At 46.1% G+C, this 22,568-nt stretch overlaps 1 protein-coding gene across 1 annotated transcript in view; it reads right to left on the bottom strand.

Moving 5' to 3' along the window:
- The window catches only part of CCDC167 (coiled-coil domain containing 167), a 70,886-nt gene extending 54,584 nt beyond the window's left edge, over positions 1-16,302 (bottom strand). The window contains exon 1 of the mRNA XM_086925900.1: positions 16,168-16,302. Coding sequence (XP_086782026.1) covers positions 16,168-16,302 — 135 coding nt within the window. The remainder of the gene's footprint in view (positions 1-16,167) is intronic.
- Between the last annotated feature and the right edge of the window lie 6,266 nt (positions 16,303-22,568).

Here is a 22,568-nt window from a genome sequence, read left to right as displayed (position 1 = left end):
TGAGTGTTTGAATGTTTTGGAATACTGTACTAAACCCAGAAAAGACATTAAGGATGTGCCTTTACCAGAGTCAGACATTGTTTACTTTGTTGATGGCACCCGTTTAAGAACAGATGAAGGCATTTTGAGAGCAGCTTATTCAGTCTGTACAGTTTCTGAAATAATTGAGGGTTCAACTCTTGAAGGAATTCGTTCAGCACAAGTGGCAGAATTAGTTTTGTTTAATTCGTGCCTGTGAAAAAGCAGCAGGGAAAAAGGTTACCATAGTGACTGATAGTCAATATGGATATGGCGTAGTCCATGACTATGGTCAGCTCTGGTCTCAGAGAGGTTATTTAACCTCTGCAGGGACTCCAATCAGGAATGCAAAATTGATCAAAAGACTGATTGATGGCATTCAGTTACCAGAAAAAATAGCTGTGGTTAAATGGGGAGCGCACAAAAAGGGACAAGATTACATTACTAAAGGAAATGCCTTTGCAGATAAAACTGCACGATACTGTGCGAAAAATAATCTTTCACTAAATCGGGAAAAGGATAGTGACCATGTAATGAACTCTCTCATGCTAATATCTGTGGTAGAAACATGGCAGGGAGTAAAAGACATACAGGATGAAGCAGATGATGAGGAGAAAAACACATGGCTCAAAGAAGGTTGTAGACAGCAAGAGGAAGATGGAATTTGGGTTTACAAAGATGGTAGACCTGTTATGCCCAATTGCATGATTGCTGACATGGCAAGGATGTACCATGGACCAGGTCACTTAGGAAGAGACACAATGATCAGACAGTTCAGGGAAACTTGGTATAATCCAAAATTTAGGGTTATTGCAGAGTCACTTTGCCAACGTTGTTTGATCTGTCAGCAAATCAATCCTAACAGAAAAACTGTTGTAAGCATGGGAACCATAGGACGGGAGGGTGGTCCTTTTACTAGATTGTAATTGGATCTCATTGACATGCCACCACATAACAGACTTATGTATGTTCTAGTTATTGTCTGTTTGTTTTCAAGATGGGTAGAAGCGTTCCCAACTCGTCATAATGATTCAATTACTGTGGCAAAATTGCTTTTAAGGGAGATCATACCTAGATATGGTTTTCCAGTAACTATTGAAAGTGATCGTGGCACACATTTTGAAAACAGACTGATTAAATTAATTTGTGAAGCATTTGGCATTAAACAAAAGTTACACTGTACTTACAGACCAGAAGCATCAGGTGTCGTAGACCAATTCAATGGCACAATCAAAAACAGAATTTCAAAAATGTGTTTAGCTACAGGAATAAAATGGACAGATGCACTTCCACTTGTTTTAATGTCTTTGAGAAGCACTCCAGATAAGAAAACAGGTCCTAGCCCTCAAGACATACTAATGGGAAGAGTAATGAGGCAGGCTTATGTTCCAGTTGGAAAGTTGTTAGCAATAAATGATAGTGCAATCTCAGACTATTGTAAGCAGCTCTCTGACGTCGTAACTTCTGTATTCCATCAGGTGGGAACAGATGTGATTTCAAAGGAAAAGGAGCAGGCTCATGATCTTTTGCCAGGAGATTGGGTCAGAACAAAGGTTCATCGAAGGAGGAACAGTGTTATATCCTGCTCTTCCTCTCTCCTTGTGCTCTTCCTCTCTCTTTGTCCCTCCTTAGTGTTAGTGTCTGCTTGTCGATGTAATGTCTCTGTGATGTCATCCAGGATTCTACCTGTTGCTGTTCAAGGGATTTATCAGTTACCTGGAGGCTGAGCAGGAAGTTATCTGCTCCCGGTGGGGTTTCTTACCATATTACATTCCTACTTGAATGCTGTACCTGACTATCTAATCCCAAGAATAAATATACTACATGAACATTACAACAAGGACTCTTCATCTTATTTTACTGAATTTAACACTGGCGACGAGGTAAAAAAGGACCCATTTAAAAGAAAAAGGACTTCATTGAATTTAAAAAGGACATCATTGCAACCAAAGACAAGAAGAGAAACATTTAAAATTACTTTCCTGCGTCTGGGTGCCCCACCGGTGTCTTGTTCCAACGGACAGTCTCAACCCAGAGCATTGGAATAACCTTTGCTGAAGTAATACAACTACTGAATCATCTGGCACTAGAGCAAACTTAAAGGTCTCCCTGTTTTCATCTAGTGAGTAGGCGTTTTACGTGAGTAACGTTGCTGCTGCTGTCGGTCCTAGGTGTGCCTGTGCTACTTCTGCAACCTCCTGTTTAAATGAAAGTGTGCTTGTGCTATTTCTGGAATCTGCTGTTTAAAAGATTGTCAGCTCACTTTGTGACTTCAGTTTATTGCCTGCGCAACTTGTGCCAACCTGCTGTTTAAAGGTCTCCTGTTTACAAAAGCGCTACTAACTGAGACCGTTACAACCTGCAATTAAAAGTAAAGTCTGCCTGCATCAATCTGTGTGAACTCCATGTTTCGGTACCTTGGAGGTTGTGCACTAGCAGTTTGAGTGAAGAGACGGCTATTCTACTTTGTTATTTGGCTTGCCGTGTGGCCTACGCTGAGACCTGATGCCTATTTCTGCCAACCACGTCCTGAGCATACTCTGCTAACTGTGCTGGAATTCACATGCCACCGCTTGGCTCTACACCATTTGGGAGTCTGTCTACATTCCTGACTTCGAGAATTGGAACTTGATCTGCACACCATTAACTTCTGACATTACACTACATTTGGATCTGTAACCGGGGTGAGAGATCGCTCACCGGTGTTTGCTGTTTCATGATTTATTTATTTATTAATTTATTTATTTATTTCCCTTGGAAAAAATTGTGTTCTGCAACAAGGTACTGTTTGATTTTCTTTACATTTTCTCAAGGACATTTCTACAGAGCTGTTTATCTCTCCCTTCATTCAAATGACAACGGTGACTACTTTTATTATTTTGATTTGTTATGTTTAAGATGTTGTGAACAATTTTGCATATTTCCTAATTTATGCAATGTGTAGTTTGCGCTGTAATTTACCCTTGAGTGCATTTCTTCTAAGTACTGTGGTGTGCTAAATATTGATTTATATGCTCAATGCTTAGAATTCTGTTTCTAGGTTATGTATGTATGCTGTTACATGTTCTTTTCTGTATGAATTTGCAAGTGATGCATTTTGAAATAATTTATTCTATTATTGCCTACTTTACTGGAGCCACGTTAGTGCTCAACCTTTGTTGAGGTGCTCATTTGCTTTCATTTTGGTGATGATTTGTAGGCGTTATGCTTATTGGGGTCATTTATGTGCTCAACTATGTTGAGGTGCTCCAGTTTGTTTTCATTCTTAGTGATGATGAGATAGAGTGATGCTCAATTTTGATGTTTATTTCTGTTATGAATCACTTTATAGTGCTCTATTGTTAGAGGTGTTCATGTGCTTGCTATTAGAAGCCATAGGGGCTCAATTTTATTGTCATTTCAGATGAACCACTTATAGTGCTCTATGGTTAGAGGAGTTCATCTATTTACTGTCAGGAGCCACAGGGCTCAGTTTTATTGCTGATTTTCTGTTACTGTGAGGAGCTGCATGGTCTCAGTTTTATTCTATTGATAGAGAAGTTGTGCATTTTCTGTGAAGAGCCGTTTTGTTATGAACCACTTTTACTGTGCTCTATGTTTAGAGGAGTTCATGTATTTACTTTGAGGAGTTGGGCTCATTTTATTGTGCTTTATTTTGGAGGAATCGAAAATATTCGAATTTGAGGAGTTGATATTTCATTTTCTATCTACGGTACTGAGCCATACTGTACCTTTGCTCATTTGTTTTGAGATGTTCAGTTTTCATTTAATTTAAGCTTACATTCTTTTGTTAGCTTACGGTGCTTGTACAACCTTTGTACATGTGCCCCTTTGATATTACCTCTTCTTTCCATCTTGTTGAATAGGGTGTTTATTTCTGGTGCATATATGTTCTTTCTTTCTTCTGCCTTTCTGCTTCTGCCATCTTCTGTTTCATCTTATCCATTTTTTAATTAAAGGAGGGAGGTGTGTTATATCCTGCTCTTCCTCTCTCCTTGTGCTCTTCCTCTCTCTTTGTCCCTCCTTAGTGTTAGTGTCTGCTTGTCTATGTCATGTCTCTGTGATGTCATCCAGGATTCTACCTGTTGCTGTTCAAGGGATTTATCAGTTACCTGGAGGCTGAGCAGGAAGTTATCTGCTCCCGGTGGGGTTTCTTACCATATTACATTCCTACTTGAATGCTGTACCTGACTATCTAATCCCAAGAATAAATATACTACATGAACATTACAACAAGGACTCTTCATCTTATTTTACTGAATTTAACAAACAGTTTGGTACCCAGGTGGCAGAAAGCAAGACAAGTAATTTTAGTTACAACAAATGCTGTGAAGTGCAGGGGTCTAAAAAGGTGGGTGCATGCAAGCCATACCCTTCGTGTACCTGCACCTGATATTCCTGACGAAGATAGTGACGAGACTACAGCAGATTCAGATTCAGAAGAAAAACCTGAAAATCCAGATTCTGAAGATCGACAGGGAAGTCGATATCTGGAGAACTCAGAACTAAATAAAGCATCAAATGAAAAAGATCTAGACATCGTTGTTGATTCAGAAAATGATGAAGATGCTCTAGAAAAGGGGTCTGAAAAAGAAACTGTGCCAAAAGAGATTAAAGATCAGGAAAGTATTGAAAAGCAGATCGAAAGCTCTGAAAGCAGGAACGGAAATTCTGGAACTGGGAAGTTAGAAGTAATTCCGGAGGAAGAGGATGAATTGCCAAGTACCAGCTACAGAGATGTTGTTCCTAACGGAGTGAAGCTGCCGAGTAAAGAAGTTCCTAGATACAGTATTGAAATCTCTGAAACTGATTCGGATGACAGTGATGAGGAGTCTAAGATAAGAAGATTCAGAAAAAGAGCTTGGAAAGCTGAATGTAATGAAATTGAGCCTAAAAAGAAACTTTTGAGAAAAGGTGATATCTGGCCAAAAGAAGACTTGAAATTCAAACTAGTGAATAGATCGAAAGAACAAGTTAACGAAATTTCAAGTCAGAAAAGTGATTCAGGCAGAAAAGAGCAAGCTGGAAAGAAAATTGAAGTAATTACTAGAAAAAGCAAGAGACCATTGAAGCCAAATCACAAGTACAAATCTCCAGAGTGGGCCTACATCTCGATTCCACCAGTAGTTGAGGTTAGCAGTAGCAGTCAGGAAGATTTGGAAGAAAATAGTGACAACGATTAAGGTTTCGTTTTCTTTAAGTTGAGGTTTGCTTTTGGCATAAGGCTGAAGAAATTGTGGTAGGTGATACAAGGTCGAAGAAATTGTGTTAGCTGGATACTTTTTATGGACGCAAGGTCGAAGAAAAGCTGTTAGAGTGTTAAAAAATAAAAAAATAAAAAGGGAGGGTGTGTTACATGAAACAAGGTACATATTTTTTTTTTAGAAGGGAACAGAAAATCACAAAAAACATAATGAACATCACAGAAGTTGAAAGCATAGTGAAAGAAACTAAAATCATATCTACGAGATTGCAAGACCAATAGAGCAAATCGGCTCGCGATTTGTCAACCACCACTACGGACAACATCCTCAGCCCAGACTCAGCAGACGACACCAAGCACCCCACAACCCGGGAATGGGCGGTATGATATAACCCATACCGCTGAGTGTTAACAATAAGGGCCAGTGGACTGAACAAGCAAAATAAAACCCCCATGAATATCCGTCAAGACACTGTAGGTGCCACGAAGTACAATGTGCCACCAGACAACAAGTAACTAGCTTCGTGAATCGAGGGGCAAATGTGAGCCGCACGAGCATCCATGCGCTGTCAATTGCTGCGAAGGATCCGCTCTTGCTCTAGCCCACCCCAGTTGGCGTGTTAAGATGAAGTGACTGGGATGGCGTGTCCTGAGCCAGTTTCGCAATGTATTGGCGATATGGACCCCAAGTCTGTTGGGCGGGAAGAAGTTGGGAGTTGTTCCGAATATTCCACACTATTCACATTGCAGTATGCCACACTCCCAAGCCACGAGGTGATCGTAGGGGCGTGTCTTGCGCACCAGAGCAGTGCCACCTCTCTTTTGGCCAAGAGGAGGCAGATGGACGCCAATTTGCGACGCTTGCGGGGGAAATTTGCAACATAGCCCAGCAGCGCAATTTCCGGTGTAACGGTTAACGGCAAACTCAACATTTCACCCAATATCCTGTGAACCTCTACCCAGTAAGTGTGTAGTCTCGGACAAGTCCAAGACAGGTGCGCGAAGTCCGCCTGCGGGGCGTTACATTTGGGGCAGACGTGGGGTCTATTGGCATCGATTCTGTGAGCAAGCGCCGGTGTGTGATACATCCTTCGCAGGAATTTAAAGTGTATGAGCTTGTGTCTACTATTCATGGATACATCCCTGGTCATAGCACAACATGCCTCCCACTGGTCGTCAGAAATCTGTGTACCCAGATCATGCTCCCATGCAGCGCGTACCACCCCGTCTGACGTTGGAAGAGAGGACAAGCACAACTTATAGAGTTTGGACACCACTTGCGCCCCAGAATTGTTTTGTATAAGGAATGTAAGTGCGGGATTGTCTTCAGGTGGAAGGGGGAATGTGGGAAATACAGCTCGTAACATCGCGCAGAGTCTCGTGAGATTGAAAGCATCCATGAATGTTCGGTCAGTGAAGCGGGGGTCCTCTGTCATAGAGAAAGCATGACCATCAGGGAACAAGTCACCGATCTTGAGTATCTGGAATTTGGACAGCGTACGACGGACCACCGATTCGCCCGTGATGGGGAGCCAGTGCGGGTTGGGTAAAGGAAGGGCAGAGGAGTACAGTGTGTCAATGTGTAGTAATCGCCTAATCTTGTCCCAAGCCCAGGCCGTTGTGGTCAGCGGGTGTATGTCATGAGGGTCCCGTGGGAGACCCTTGGGGAGGACTGTGTTATGGGCCACTGGGAGCGCCGCATCAGCCTCTGGTCTCAAATGTGGAATTCTGGCATCCGGATGAAACCAAGGATGGGCGTACGAACATTGTGCAACCAAGTAGTAGAGATAGAAATCCGGGACCCCTCTCATACGGTAGTGTAAGTGTGCGCCAGGCTATGCGTGGGTTTTTACCGCCCCACACCCAGCCGTAACAGGGCAGTGCGTAGTTGTGTAAAAAAAACATTGGTTAGAGGGATCGGGATGTTATCGAAAAGGTACAAAAACCGGGGGAGAACTACCATCTTGACGATGGCGATCCGGCCAACCATAGACAGAGGGAGACGGAGCCATCTGTCGGTATTATCCTCCAAAAAATCCAGGGCCTGTCCGTAGTTCAGACGAATAATGGACACTATGTCAAGGTGTATATGGATCCCTAGGTATTTGACAGAGTCCTCGCACCACTCCAGTGGGAGGGAGCATGGCCACCGTGTGGTGGCGGGGTTGAGCGGAAACAGTTGCGATTTGTGCCAGTTGACTTTGAGGCCCGAGTATTCGCCAAATCGAGCAATCTCTGACAACAAGGGCTGCAGGTTGGCCTCCGGGGTACGGACATATAGGACCATATCGTCCGCATAGAGCGGGACCAAGAGAGGGCCGGTGTGGAATTGGAGCCCCCTGTGGAGATGTTTCTCCTGGAAGTGTCGCACCAGGGGGTCCATCGCAAGGATGAAAAGAAGTAGGGATAGGGGGCATCCCTGTCGGGTGCCTCTGGAGAGTGTGAATTTAATCGAATGCAAACCGTGGGTGCAGTGTACAGCAGCTCCACCGTTGCTACAAACATTGCGGGCATGCCCATCCTCCGCATCACTTCCAAAAAAAAAAAAAAATGGCCACTCCAGAGTGTCGAATGCTTTTTCGGCGTCTAAAAATACAGCGGCCGCCGGAGTGGAGGGGTCGATCCTATGTAGGACCGAGAAAAGTGTACGGAGATTCAGGGAGGTAGACCTGTGAGGGACAAAGCCGGACTGAGCCAGTGAAACAATGGTATCCACTAGCAGTGCTAGCCGCATCGCCAGGACCTTGGCCAAAATCTTGTAATCGAGATTAAGGAGCGACAGCGGACGATAGGAGCTACATACCGAGGGGTCGCGACCCGGTTTGGGCAGCAAAACAATGACTGCTTCTCGGAGCGTGGGGGGGGGAGAACACCAGACTCCAGAGCCTCAGCATACACTTCTACAAGTCTGGGCACCAACTCCTCCCTGTATTCTTTGTAAAAGTCGGCCGTGAAGCCATCAAGACCAGGCGCCGAGGAGCCCCTCAAGGAGTCAATGGCTTCAATGATAGGGTCCGGTGTGATGGGATGGGCCAGAAAGTCTTGCATGTATTTCTCTAAATATACCATGGCAATTTCATTAATATACGACCCCGGGTATCGGCAATCCTCCAGAAGGGCAGACGTGTAAAGGTGGCGGTAGTAAGCCAAAAAGGTATCGCAAATAGCGGGGGTGGAAAAATGGCGCTCGTCTTGTGCATCAAGTATGTCAGTGATGTATGCAGCTTGCCGCGGCGGGCGGAGCATCTGAGCCAATAATCTGCCCGGCCGGTCCCCTTCACCGTATTGGCGTGCCGTGTGGTACTTGCCCAGAAACCGCAACTCTCTGTCCGCGGTTTCCCTGAACTCTAGAAGTAGCTCGAGACGCCGAGCTTCGCGTCTCGGCGAAGGGTCCGCGAGGATCTCACTTTCCACCGTTAATAGCTCGGTCTCTATTCGGCTCAGAGTGGCACGAATCTCACGTAGCGCCCCAACATGCTTGGTGATGCAAACCCCCCTAATGGTGGCCTTGAACCCCTCCCACAACGTGGCCCAAGTGGTCACAGAGCCAGTGTTGATGTCAAAATAATCCTCAATGGCAGTACGGATCTCCTCATTTTAATCATTGTAGTTTGGTTAATTTTAGCATTCATCTTTCCTTTTGGCATTAATAGGGAGGATTACAAGGTGAATATGACAAGCAAAGCTGAATCTAAACAAGCTGATCATGATGTTGTAGGCAAAATTAATAGAGTAATTGAGCATAAACCAGAAATCCATCAGGACAGATCTGTTGGAGATTTTTCTACTAATTCTTTTTCCAGACTCCTATTGGAGTATGTAAGAGTCATGGATGTTAAGGATTGTTACGTGTGTGTTAAGCTTCCTACTTCAGTTTCTGAAGGGGTCAAGTATAATATGCTTCCCTTTACTTATGGAATAACATGTAGTGTTATATCAAGCTTGTTCTATCAAACAGGCCGACTGGAGTAGTATTACTCAGATTTTGATGAGATTTTTGCTAACTTAAAAATTGTGCATAGTCTTAATAAAGTTAGGCCTGCTAAGCAGATGAGGGAATTCTTCCTGGTAACAAATGAACTCACCTATGAGTACGCTTACAAGAATAATTTAACTTGCAAAATGAGAGATGAAGAAAGATCTTTCCTTGATCAGGTTGAGGAGAGGAGAGCGATTTATAAAAGGAAAAGATCTTTCCTTGATCAGGTTGAGGAGAGGAGGGCAATTTATAAAAGGAATGAAATGCTGAAACAAACTAAATCCAAGTTTTGGCAAATCGAGGACGAGAAGCTTAATGGTGAAAATAGATATGCTGCTATTCACATAGATGATCCAGTTAGTGGAAAGCTTTGCATTAGAAGAGATAACACGCTTTACGACAATTATTTTGTCGGTGCTAGTCAATGTGAAGACACTTACCGAATTGTAGGGGGATGGGGATTTCAAGGTGGTAAAGACCCAATTTTCCCAGGAATCTATTTTGTTTGTGGGAACAAAGCATATTTCAGTCTTCCTGACCATTGGTATGGTACATGTTACCTTGGTCTTGTCTTTCCTAAGATTTTCCATGTTGACAGAAATTGAGAAGGTTCATTCGAAATTGGTAAACACCTGAATAGGTTTAAAAGAGAAAGCTTTTCTGAGATCATGGGAGATATATTTGGTGCCATAATTACTATGGTAGGAATTACCTTGAATTCAATTAAAATCAGAAAGGTTTCCACAATTGTTGACAGATTGTCCACTGATACTGCAGGTGGTTTTCAGTTGGTTAATACTGAGCTCATTGCTACCAGAAGCATGGTTATGCAAAACCGGCTTGCGTTTGACATCCTTCTAGCAAAAGAGGGAGGAGTCTGTGGGATTTTGCATGTTCAGCACTGCTGCACATATATCCCAGACAAGAGTCAGAACATAGAATTATTGATCAAGAATATTACAGAATTTCACTCAGAAATAGAACCCATGGAAAGTGACAGTTTTTCTGAACGTTTAGCGAAGCGATTTGGGGCAATAAAAGAGTGGTTTGCAGACATTGGCAGTTCAATCATTGGCAAAGTGCTTTACCCTGTAATAATCATTGTTAAAGTGACACTTTTGTTAAAAATCAGTTGCATGATTCACAAGAGAAAGAAACATGTGAGGTAAAAAAGAAGGATTTATAAACTCAGAAAAGCTCAGGAGAAGGAGATAGAAATGGATGAATTCTGCAGGGCTCAATATGAGAGTTCCAGACAGACTGATGAAACAGGAGTTTATAATTACTAACACAGAGAGAGATCATTATATGACATTACTAAGAGTAAAATTTGGAATAAATGTTTGGGTTTGTTTGGTGATTTATAAATCACCAGATGAGGGTGGAGCGGACTTTCAGAATAAATTCTGAATAAAAGCATGCTGTAATGAAACTCCCATAATTTTAATTTACTAATGAGTGTTGTATGTTTTGCACGTTTTTGTACTAACACAGCCTAGAATAATGTGCACCTACACGAACACGCGGGTTAAATTATTTGTGCTCTTGTCATGTTTTGTCATTTCATTTTAAATAATACATTTACTTTGTCTTTCGTTTTGTTGAACATTAATTGCGGCTGTTTCAAGTAATAGCATGTGCTTTCTTTTAAATGTGCTTTTGTTTATGTTGTGTCATCTCATGTGTTTGTGCTATGTTTATCTTTTGTACGCAAAGCTAGGTAACATAGACTAATGGGTTAATATTAGCAAAGGGGGTAGGAAACAGAATAATTATCATTTCTTGAATTAATTATTGTCTTGTGTTTCCTTGCATACTAGACTCATGCTAAAAGAGGCCTGTGGCCTGTTTCTAAAATGGATGCCCGAAGTCCTGTCAAAGTTGGGCCTTGTACAGCAGCTATGAAAGTGGAAATATTTTCTACAATAATTCTTTGAAAGTGGCTCGTAAAACAAGGCTGTGTGGAAGTAATGAAAGGACATTTGATTCAGCTTTCATGGTCAAGGACAGGATGTGCAGCGGCGGAAAAGCTTGGACGGAGGAAGCATTAGTTGATTTTGCCTAATGTTGCGATTTCTGGAAAAGCCTGTGACACTCTTAGTCTATGAACAATGCCGCTCTTGAAGAAACGTGACTTTTGCTATGCGAAAGACAAATGACATCGAATGATGTCTCTAGTCCAATCGTGTTTCGTGTTGCTCGAATATTTGTATTCTTTTAGTTAGTTTTAGATAGGAAAAAGGTATAAAAATTGCCCCCTTGCAAGGAGCACTGCTGGTTTGTTCCTGTGCTCCAGAGATGCTGTTGGACTTTCGTTTCACGTAAGATCCATTAAGACTTTACTTTTTCCCTTTAGGTTTTCTTTAGCTAAGTTAGGGAAATAAGGCTTAGGGAATTTACTTAAATGTTTGAGCACTTATCATGGGGAGTTTGGTTTGAGCTGACAGTCAAATGGTGTCTTTCTAATAAATATTTTTGCTTAATAAAATTGCTAATAAAAGAATTTACGCTTTAAAATGCATTTTGCCCTTTAATAAAGTTAATAAAATAGATTTTGAAATGACAAGCTGGTCTTGTTTGTTTCCTTGAGTTACCATTAGTTAATCCATTGCCTATGATAGTGACTTAATTAAATGTATTATAAAGGGTTTCTGATTAATTCGGTCATATGATTCAGTTGGTCAATTCATGTCTCTGTCATTTATGGGCCTAGTGTTTGATTTATGAATTATGGTGAGTATCCTGGTGTAGAGTTGTACATATGAGACTGAATTTCCTTTGGCCAGCTGGATCACCAGCAGTTGCCATCTCTGTGCTAGAACCGTACTAGAACCTTCATCGGCCTGGTCGCCCCCACGCTCCTCGTGTCTCCTGCTCCTGTGCCCTACATGCCTCCTGCTGCCTGTGCCTGCCTGCTCGCCTAAGACGTCTGCTCCCTCATCCAGCGCCCCAGCCGCCGCAGGGCCGCCCGCCAAGCCTGCACTCGTTTTCCCGCCGCTGCCTGCCTGCGGCCCCGCCACCCCCGCCAGCCGATAGGCTTCCACGCTCCCGCCTCCCAGCGGACCCTCCCTCCCGGCTCCCTTCTTATGACGCCCCCAGAGCGACCGCGCAGCGGACGCGCGCAGCGGGAGCGCCGATTGTCGATTGTGCGCCAAAGGTAAGCCCGTCTGCGCCCGTCAGTGCCTGGACCGCGCCCAGTGCCAGGACCCCTGGCTCCTGCCGACACCAGACCACCCGCCGGACCTACGACGCCGCAGAACTCTACGCACTCAACGCCGGTAGAATCCCGGGCTGCTTTCGAGCCACCCCGAGACGCAACCAAGGACCCTTCTGCTGCCACTCCTGCAAGTTAACCTGCAACCGGACCTGCACTACACCAGCACCGACCAAGCCGAGCACCAGCAGCAACCACCTCAAGTGCATCCTGCTCAACACCCGCTCCATCCACAGACACGCCGTCGAGCTCTGGAACCTGCTCGACACCACAGCCCCAGACGTCGCCTTCCTCACGGAAACCGGGATGAACGCCTCCTCAGCGACCGACATCGCCATCGCCATCCCGGACGGCTACAAGATCATCCGGAGGGCCCGCGTCAACCAGACAGGAGGAGGCATCGCCATCATCCACAGGAACTCCATCCGCATCACAACCAAGACCGACGACACCCTCGCACCCGCCGAACACCTGCACTTCCAGATTCACATCAACCCCAAGACCACCCTCAGAGGCACCCTCATCTACAGACCCCCAGGACCACGCACACAATTCAGCGAAGACAACGCCGACTTCATCAGCCCGCACGCCCTCCCCTGACTACATCCTCCTCAGGGACCTCAACTTCCACCTGGAGAACAACAACGACCGCAACACCACCACCCTGCTGGACAACCTCGCCAACCTCGGTCTCAAGCAGATGGTGACCACCCCCACCCACTACGCCGGACACACACTCGACCCCGTGTTCTCATCCAGCAAGGACATCGCCTTCAGCCACGCCACCGGACTCCACTGGACGGACCACAGCTGCGTCCACTTCAGCTTCAGAAGGACCACGATCCACCACCACCAGCAACAGGTTGCACGCAGAAGCTGGAACAAGATCACAGCCGACCAGCTCGCGACTTCCCTGAGCATGAACCCTCCCACCAGCGCAACGAACCCAAGCCAGGCGGCCACCAACCTCGCGAAGTGGATCAGCAACTGCGCAGACGACCTCGCCCCTCTGAAGACCCCGCCTAGCAGACCCGGCAGCAAGAAAGCCCCATGGTTCACCGACGAACTCAAGAGCTCCAAGAAGAACTGCCGAGCCCTCGAGAAAGCCTGGCGGAGAGACCCAACACCGAACAACATGACTGCCCTCAAGCTCGCCACTCGAAAACACCACCAACTGATCCACGCAACCAAGAAAACCGCATTCAAGGAACGACTGGACAACAACGCCCACAACAGCAAGGAACTCTTCAACATCGTTAAAGAGCTCTCCAACCCCAACGCCGGAAACAACGACATCACCCCTTCACAAGACCTCTGCAACTCCCTCGCCTCCTACTTCCACAACAAGATCGCGGACATACACAACAGCTTCAGCACTCAACCGACGCACGCCACGCCTGAACCACCGCCCCCCACCACCACCCTCCGCGCCTGGACCCCGATCAGCACCGAAGACACCTTCCGCACGATGAACTCCATCCACTCCGGATCTCCGACCGACCCCTGCCCTCACCACGTCTTCAACAAGGCCGACGCTGTCATCGCACCCCACCTGTGGGACATCATCAACACCTCCTTCGACACCGCTACCTTCCCGGAGAGCTGGAAGCACGCCGAACTCAGCGCTCTACTAAAGAAGCCATCAGCCGACCCCACCGACCTCAAGAACTACCGCCCCATCTCGCTGCTCCCGTTTCCTGCAAAAGTCATCGAGAAGACCGTCAACAAGCAGCTGGCCGCCTTCCTCGAGACAAACGGATCCCTCGACCTCTCGCAGTCTGGCTTCCGGGCCAACCACAGCACCGAGACCGCACTGATCGCAGCCACCAATGACATGCGAGCCCTGCTCGACAACGGAGAAACAGCGGCCCTCATCCTCCTAGACCTCTCCGCGGCCTTCGAGACTGTCTGCCACCGTACCCTAGTACAGCGCCTCAGCAACGTCGGAATCCAGGAGAAGGCACTGGAATGGATCACCTCGTTCCTCGCCGGAAGGACACAGAGAGTCCGCCTCCCCCCGTTCAGATCAGAAGCCACCAAAGTCATCTGCGGCGTTCCTCAAGGCTGCTTGCTCAGCCCAACCCTCTTCAACGTCTACATGAGCCCCCTCGCAGCCATCGCACGCCAACACAACCTCAACATCATCTCCTACGCCGACGACACCCAGCTGATCCTCTCCCTCACCAACGACCCCGCCACCGCCAGAGCCAACCTACAGAAAGGGATGACAGACGTAGCCAAGTGGATGATGAACAGCCGCCTGAAACTGAACTCAGACAAGACAGAAGTCCTCATCCTGGGATCTTCATCGTCCGCCTGGGACGACTCCTGGTGGCCCCCCGCCCTGGGCATCGCACCCAAACCAACAGACCACGCACGCAACCTGGGCTTCATCCTGGACTCCTCCCTCTCCATGACCAGACAAGTCAACACCGTCTCCTCGTCGTGCTTCAACATCCTGCGCATGCTACGTAAGATCTTCCGGTGGATCCCCACCGAGACCAGGAAGACGGTCACCCAGGCCCTCGTCACCAGCCGTCTGGACTACGGCAACTCCCTCTACGGAACCACCACCAAACTCCAGAAGAGACTCCAGCGGATTCAGAACGCCACAGCACAACTCATCCTGGACATCCCTTGTCGCAGCCACATCTCCGGACACCTGAGAGATCTGCACTGGCTCCCGGTCAACAAGAGCATCACCTTCCGTCTCCTCACCCACGCACACAAAGCCCTACACAACCAAGGCCCAGGATACCTCAACAGCCGCCTCAACTTCTACGCTCCCACACGCCAACTTCGATCGACCGGCCACGCCCTCGCCGCCGTCCCCCGCATCCGAAGAGCCACCACAGGGGGACGGTCCTTCTCCTACCTCGCCGCCAAGACTTGGAACTCCCTCCCGACCCACCTCCGCCTGACCCAAGACCACCTCTCCTTCAGGAAGCAGCTCAAGACCTGGCTGTTCGAGCAGTAGCGGATCCCCCTTCCCCTAGCGCCTTGAGACCCTCCGGATGAGTAGTGCGCTATATAAATGCTCTGATTGATTGACTTTTTACAATGGCCTGGATAGTATCAATCAGTCAATCAACTGGTATATCTCAGAAGAGTACGGAGAGGGAGGAAGGGGGAATGATATAGGGGGAAGGTTCCGGGAGCAGGCATAGAGGGCTAGTGCAATCTATGCAGAGGTAGGAGCAATACAGACACTTTCATTGCGTGCTAACAAGCAAAAGAAGTGGAAAAGAAAAGTAAGATTAAAGGAGAAGTGCTCCAGGAGGTAGGACAGCCACAAGAATATAGAGAAGAGCAATCCAATAGCGAGGCGCAGATAGGCAAGCACGTTATCTAATCATGCCATGCCTAGCGATGGGCTGACCCACAGCCCCTTCTGTAGTCCTGAATACGAGGCTTTCTGCGACCAACAGCTGAAGCAGTCTGTAGCAAGACTGCAAAGAATTCCCAAAATCACCCAGGTGAACATTTAACACCAAATTTGCCCTAGCCAGATGTCACTGATTCACCCCACCCACATGTCACGGTTTGTGTAAACGCCCCACTGCTCAAGTTTGAGAAGGAATGGACAGCTATGATGATGTCATAAATAGCAGCATGTGTTGTAATGGACCTCTCATGCTGTATGCCAGGCAATCTGCATGCGAGGACGTCGAGCATCTTCCAAAGAGTGCTAGCCCATGCTCGCTTTTATTTTGTGCACTAGATTACAAGGCATGGTCTGGGCTGACCCCTCACCTCCCGAGCCACGCTCTGCTTCTCCTTCTTGCTCCTCGCCATCTCCACGGTGCTGGGGCTGGGCTCACTCTGCTCTGCACCGCTCCAGGCTCCGGAGTAACACGTGTGCGGAAGACATGCCTGCTCTGCTCTCATTGGTCGCTCCGAGTTCTTATCCGACGCTCTCGTTCCTCATTGGACCACTCTTTGCCGCAGCCATGTTTGTTCGGGTCGTCGACACAAACAAGCGGCCATGTTTGTTGAGGTATTTATCCGTAGAGGCACGTATCATTCTAGCGACCGTATTGTTAATGTCAAAAGCGTCACGAATACACCGACTTCAACAACTGGCCACTGAGTGGCGCTGTTGATCCATTACACGGATGTTAGTTTGGATTAAATTGAACACTTAAACAAAGAGCAGATGTTACATCCAGCGGCCCTTTCTTTCATACTAAAGCGTGGCAAAGACAGCCTTGCCAGCCAGAGCAGAGTATCATCCCTTCAACATATCGACGCTCAGAGACACGCTTAAAAGGAGGGATTCGAAATCACTTGCGGCAACTCCGCGATCAACATTCACTATGTTCGCAAAACCTGTGACAGACGCATGTAGGCAATTTCACGCAGAATGCCGCCAAGACTCGACAGGACACCTTTAAAAACATTTCCACATTTCGAGATACAAGCCCTTCATATCAACGGGAGTGAGGGCCTTTAATTGGTCTGGTCACACGGCGCAGAGGATGTGGCATAACGGCAAGACGTGCCCACATTGGAACTGCGGAAACAGGATCTAGTTCCAGCGTCAGCTCAACATCCTGTGATTCTGGACAAAACATTTAATCTACCCGTGCCCCAAAAACATGAATGTGTCATTGTGTGTAGTCATGCATACATGTCAATAGACCCGATCCAGACGGGAGAGTCACGATTTTATATTTGAAGTCTTCAAATGGCCTTAATTTGACTGTCTACCTCCTGAAATTTCCTCAGCTTCAATAGAAGTTAATGGGGGAAATATAGATTTTCCATTTGTTTTTATTCTCCTCTTCTAAAATGTTAGAATGCATCACTGTATCTCGTGTGAAGCGCTCCAATATCTTCAGGTCAAGTTCGCGCTATATAAAACTGCAACAAAAAAGATGCCCAGGTGGACAGGGTTGTACGCTTTTTTTGGTAAGCATCGTGACATGCAGGTAATTATCGAAACGGAGGCAAACGTTATATTCATTTGTTAAACTGTATCAGAGCAGACACTCATGGCGGAGTGAGCCTTCAGACACCTGCTCTACTCCTTGACTTCGCTAGGAGGCGACAACATCGCAGTGAACACGTTTTCTTACTTTCGGTAAAACTCTTTCTGGGGGATACTTGGTCTAATTGCAGTTTATTCACCTCTTGTCCCCCCCCCCCCGGTTGGCTAAGGAACGGCTGATAGCAATAGCTACTACACGTTGGCAGGTGGCGCCACTGGACTCCATGGTGCCCTTGCTCTGACTCCGGAAGTGATGCTGTGGAGCCTTATATAGGTACCACCCCAGCACAATGACATCAGTTTACTTTTGAGCTCTTGTGCGCCCTCAGACAAAGATCATCCATGACAAAATGGGACAGTGACAGGTGCGAGAAGTAACTTGGGACCTTGGAGCCCACCCCAGAGAACGTGAGGGGTTAGGGGGGAGGGCAGTGAGGAATCTCCAGCTAGATAGAGTATGCATCAGAAAGAGTGCCACTTTCTGAATGAAGAGTGTACTTACACCAGGAAGTCCTGCAGGACGGAGCAGATGAAATGGCCTTCCTTGTGGACTTGCCAAGGCTGTAGTGCCTGGTGATAGTTTGTACAGACACCCACATTAGGTGACCAGAATTTTAAAGCCAAAAAAACGGGACATTTCACAAAAATAGAAGGACTGCAATTTTACTTCAAGCGAGCGTACAAAAGGACAGCGCCCCTCAGCAGAGAATTAAAGAACAGGCAGTTAGAGCATACATAAAATGTCATTTTTAATCCCAGGAGCTTGCCTATTAATTAAATTGCTTTCTTGAAACAACTGCTAACTATTCCGGCTTTGTAAAACATAAAAAGCACCTCCCACAGTTTTAAGTCGACCCTCTCTAAAAACCAGGACATGAGCTAAGTTTCCTGAAATCTGCCGGGACAGCTGGTGAAAAACTGGGACCCTCTTGGCAAATCCGGGACGCCTGGTCGCCCTACCCACACACGAGTCCACCACTGGGGCACCTCTTGCCAGTGCTGTTGTGCCAGCCTTGGCTCTGATTGAATGAGGCCAAGCACTCCCATGAGGACCATTTTTGGCCAGGGCCATGCTTTGTCCTTCTTAGCACCACCAAAGGCGATACAAATCTGGTCATACACCAGCAGCTCGTTCGCACATTTGATGCAATAACCCTAGAGGTGATCCAGCATCTTCTAGGGATGACGTGGAGGGAAACAAGCATGGAGAAGGATGGACTGTCCCACAGGAAAAGAGGACCGCCCTTTTGGCAAAATGTAAGCATACGTTCAAAGTATCAATCTAGCCAGTAAAAGAGTTAACACCGATTTCAAAGATAGTGCCTGTAGACTAGTCTGCTAACATACGGCACAGGAGTATTTTCGACCAGAACTCCATCTTGATTGTCACGAATGTGAGAGAACTGGGCATCGGCCTGAAGGATTCACCCATGAAAAACATAAGGACCACATTAAGGTCCTATTGAGGCATAATGAAGGGTTCGAGGGAAACATATGTGAGACCCTTCATAAAACGCACTGCAATTGATGACTTGAATAACAAAGGTTGATCAAGAATACTTCGAAAAATTTAGAGGGCAGAAAAATACCCTTTAACAGTGCCCAATACCTCACTCTCTATTGCGTAACACATTTGGCAGAACTCGTTCTCTGTGGTGGCGAAAAAATACAACTAAGGCACATCACACTGGGCAGAAATGCCACGAGCAACCTCTGAGTGTCTGCTGAACTTGTCCATCCAGGCATTCAGCGAACCTGTCAAATTATTTGCCATTAGGGACACCCCCTGAAGGTCCAGCCATTTCCAGAAAGGCATTATCTAGACCCTATTCTGCCCTGCCCATTGTAGTACCAAATGTCAATCATGTTGTCCATTAATACCTTAACTAACGTTCACTTAATGGATAGGAGAAAGGCCTTCGAAGCCAATCAGATACCATGAAGCTCAAACATGCTCATGAGTGCCTTTGCCCCACAGGTAACCAGAGGCCCATGAGCCCCACCTCTCCGAGATGGCTGCCCCAAACAAGAGATTATGCATCCATCATTACTGTGAGCTCTGGGTGGAGTAGTGTACGATAACCACCACTGAAGATGCTGTCTGATAGGCCACACCAGTGCTGAGCTCACTGCAGACAGAGGTCCCACTGTATGCTCCACATATGCAAACGGACTCTTGGGACAAGCAGGATGCAGAAGGCCAAAAAATCATCTCAGAAGCATCAGTGTGGGAGCCTTGGACTGAGCCTGAAACACCAGGAACACGACCTAAAATGCCAGGACTCACTGCAGGGATGTATGGACCTTGAATGACCATTATGGTCTCTATAAAGGGAATCCTTGGCACAGGCTGCAAGTGGGATTGTGGGTTGGTGATGGAAAACCCCAAGGATGACAGCACTCCTAGATGTTGAGTCTAAATACTGTGCCATGCAAAACGTAATGGGCAACCCAAACAACCCTTGAGGGCTTTGGCAGAAGTAAATGATAGGGTACAAATGCCTTCTAGGGATTTATTTAAGTATTATAGTTAGAATTATTAATATATGAAGATTATAAGGTCAAGTGAATGAATACCTTAGGTGGTGGTTAATTCCAGCTGTTTGATACCTTAATTAAGTGGTGTTTGCAAATCACAAGGTCAAAAACTTTTTTTAAAATATGATCCAAATCATCAATGTAGAAATATACAGAGCAAATACAAATAAAAACAAAGAGCGGGTGTATGTAGAAAAATATTCAATTTTATCTTATTAAAAAAAGGGTACTTTTGTAACCATTATACAAAAAATGTGACAGAGAGGTTGCAAAGTCAATTAAGAGCCTTCACTGTGACATTTATAGACACCTTTCTTCTTACTAATAATAAAAACAAATTATAGAAGAAAAGGTATTGGACAACGTTTCGGTCTCTACGTTGATATACACAAGACCATCTTCAGGACAATAGTCTTTGTTAATGTTGACCCCTTAATAAGGCAGCAGAAAAGCATTTGTAATTTAAGCTTTCTGAACGGCGTTGCAACAACTTCAATGAAGCAATAAAGTGGCGCTGTCGAAAGGATGTTTCACAGTCTTATCAGGGTTAGGACTTTTTAAGACGTTTTAAACCAGCCGGGTTATGTCACAGAAAGACCAACGTTGCTCAAGCCGAATCAAAGTAATGCAGTCAAGCTGCCGGCTTGTTTGTTGCCAGTGTTTCATACACGTTGTAAGTAGCGTAGAGACTGAACGGTGAGCCTTTTAATTTTGTGGCTCGTTCTTAAAATGATGTTAAATGTAGTATCTTGTCGTTCTTTAAACCATCAAGGTTCGTGCAGCATAGAAGTTTGCATACGTATGCAAACTTCTATGCTGCACAAACTCTTGATGGTTTAAAGAACGACAAGATACTACATTCAACACGAGCCACAAAATTGAAAGGCTCACCATTCAGTCGCTTACTTTTTAAAGAACCTCCCAGAATGGCGATAATCATATCCAATGCAGTTTGTGCAGCTACCATACTGAAGGAATGGAACATATAGTTTGTCTATGCCCCGTAATAGCAGCCTTAAACCCGGAGAACACGAAGTTGAATATCGGGTTAACAAAATTTGTCACTAAGGCGTTAAAACTGTTGGAAGTCATTGGTGCTGCTAACCACTCTCCACTATAGCAGCGCAGCACTCCATCTTTGGGTTCAGTAACAATTTTACGACCACCAATAAACTGCTGACCCAAACCTGGTCTTTGAGTCAAACATTAACTGACAAGAAGCTCTGCAGAGTTTTTTTTTTTGTGATATTTCTGTAATTTTTATTGTAGAAAAATATATATTTACATGGAGCATAAAATATACATGGGTGGAGGAAAGGGGAAAAAAGAAAAGGGGGTGAAAGAGAAATGAGGGGGAGAGAAGAAGAAAAGAAGAACGTCCGGGGGGGGGGGGGGGGGGGGAGAAGTTCGCTACCAGCTTCCAGTCTTATTGGGGATAGTCCGATTGCCAGTCTTTCAAGTTCTGCTTGTTGATGTGGTCCTCCGCCCCTTTGTGTTGCATGGTTGTCATCCTTGGTCCCACGCCCCGGAGGATAGAGAGGATAGAGAAGAGGTCGAAGAAGAAAAAAAGGAGCGTTGCAGGCTGGGTTTCACATCCCCTTCAATCACAACTATAGAAGACCGCGACCTCATCGACCTACTGCTGACAGCGGCAGTAAAAACAGTCCTAAGCAATTGGAAAGACACAGCGAAAGCCACGCCTAAAGCATGGCTTAACAGGATCACCTTCCTAGGAGGGGCTGACAACATTACAGCGACACACTCACCCAAAACACACAGGCAGTCAAATATGTGGGGTTCCCTAGACAACTACCTATCATCGCACAAACCCCCATAGGCGGCGAAGCTAGGCAATCAGCGAGCTCTGCAGAGTTTTAAGTAAAATGCTAATTTTGTAAATTTCTGTAATTTTACTTAGTATTTTTCTTAAGAATATGCTGCAAGTGGTTTTATATTGTATGGGTTTTAATTAACCAACAATAAAGTTCTTACTAGAACCGACAGATGCTTCACAACTGACTGTGGCGAGCCTGCCTTCACCAGCTGGTCATCAAGGTCTGGGAATACATGTATCCCCGATCAACGATCTACGGCCCTCACCATCAACTCGAGTCACGCCTGTGGGGCAGCAGAGAGGTAGAAGTGCTTGGACCTTGCCCAGTCTGCAGGAAGCATCTGTAAGACTGGAGGACATGCACATGAAAGTGCACATCAGCACATTTCGAGGATATAGTCAGAGTCCCCTGGATCCAGAGTGGAAAGAGCCAAGGCCAAAGTCAACAGCTTGAACTCATCCTGGCAAAGCAAGGCGTTCTAAGGTATGTTGTAAGAACGGAGGTGCACTCACTCTAAATAGCAATCAGCAATGCAGTATTGGTACCGTACAGGAATGGACTAACAACACAAAAGGGAAGCAAAGGGTGTATCCTTTATTCGAGGTGGGCCGCAGTTCAATCCGGTGAGACATCATGAGCGACCAGTAATGTTTGTTACACGCTTTCGAATCTATAGGCAGTTCGCTATCTTTAGATTTACATTGCACCTACATTTGTTGAGGGCATACGGTTAGAGGCTTAGGGTATTTCTCCAGTGTTAGCAGGGTTTAGATTCTCTGGACTACATTATC

The sequence above is a fragment of the Lissotriton vulgaris genome, chromosome 6 (genome assembly GCF_964263255.1).
Source record: "Lissotriton vulgaris chromosome 6, aLisVul1.2, whole genome shotgun sequence".
Classification (NCBI taxonomy): Eukaryota; Metazoa; Chordata; class Amphibia; order Caudata; family Salamandridae; genus Lissotriton; species Lissotriton vulgaris.
This window is presented reverse-complemented; position numbering and strand designations above follow the sequence as displayed.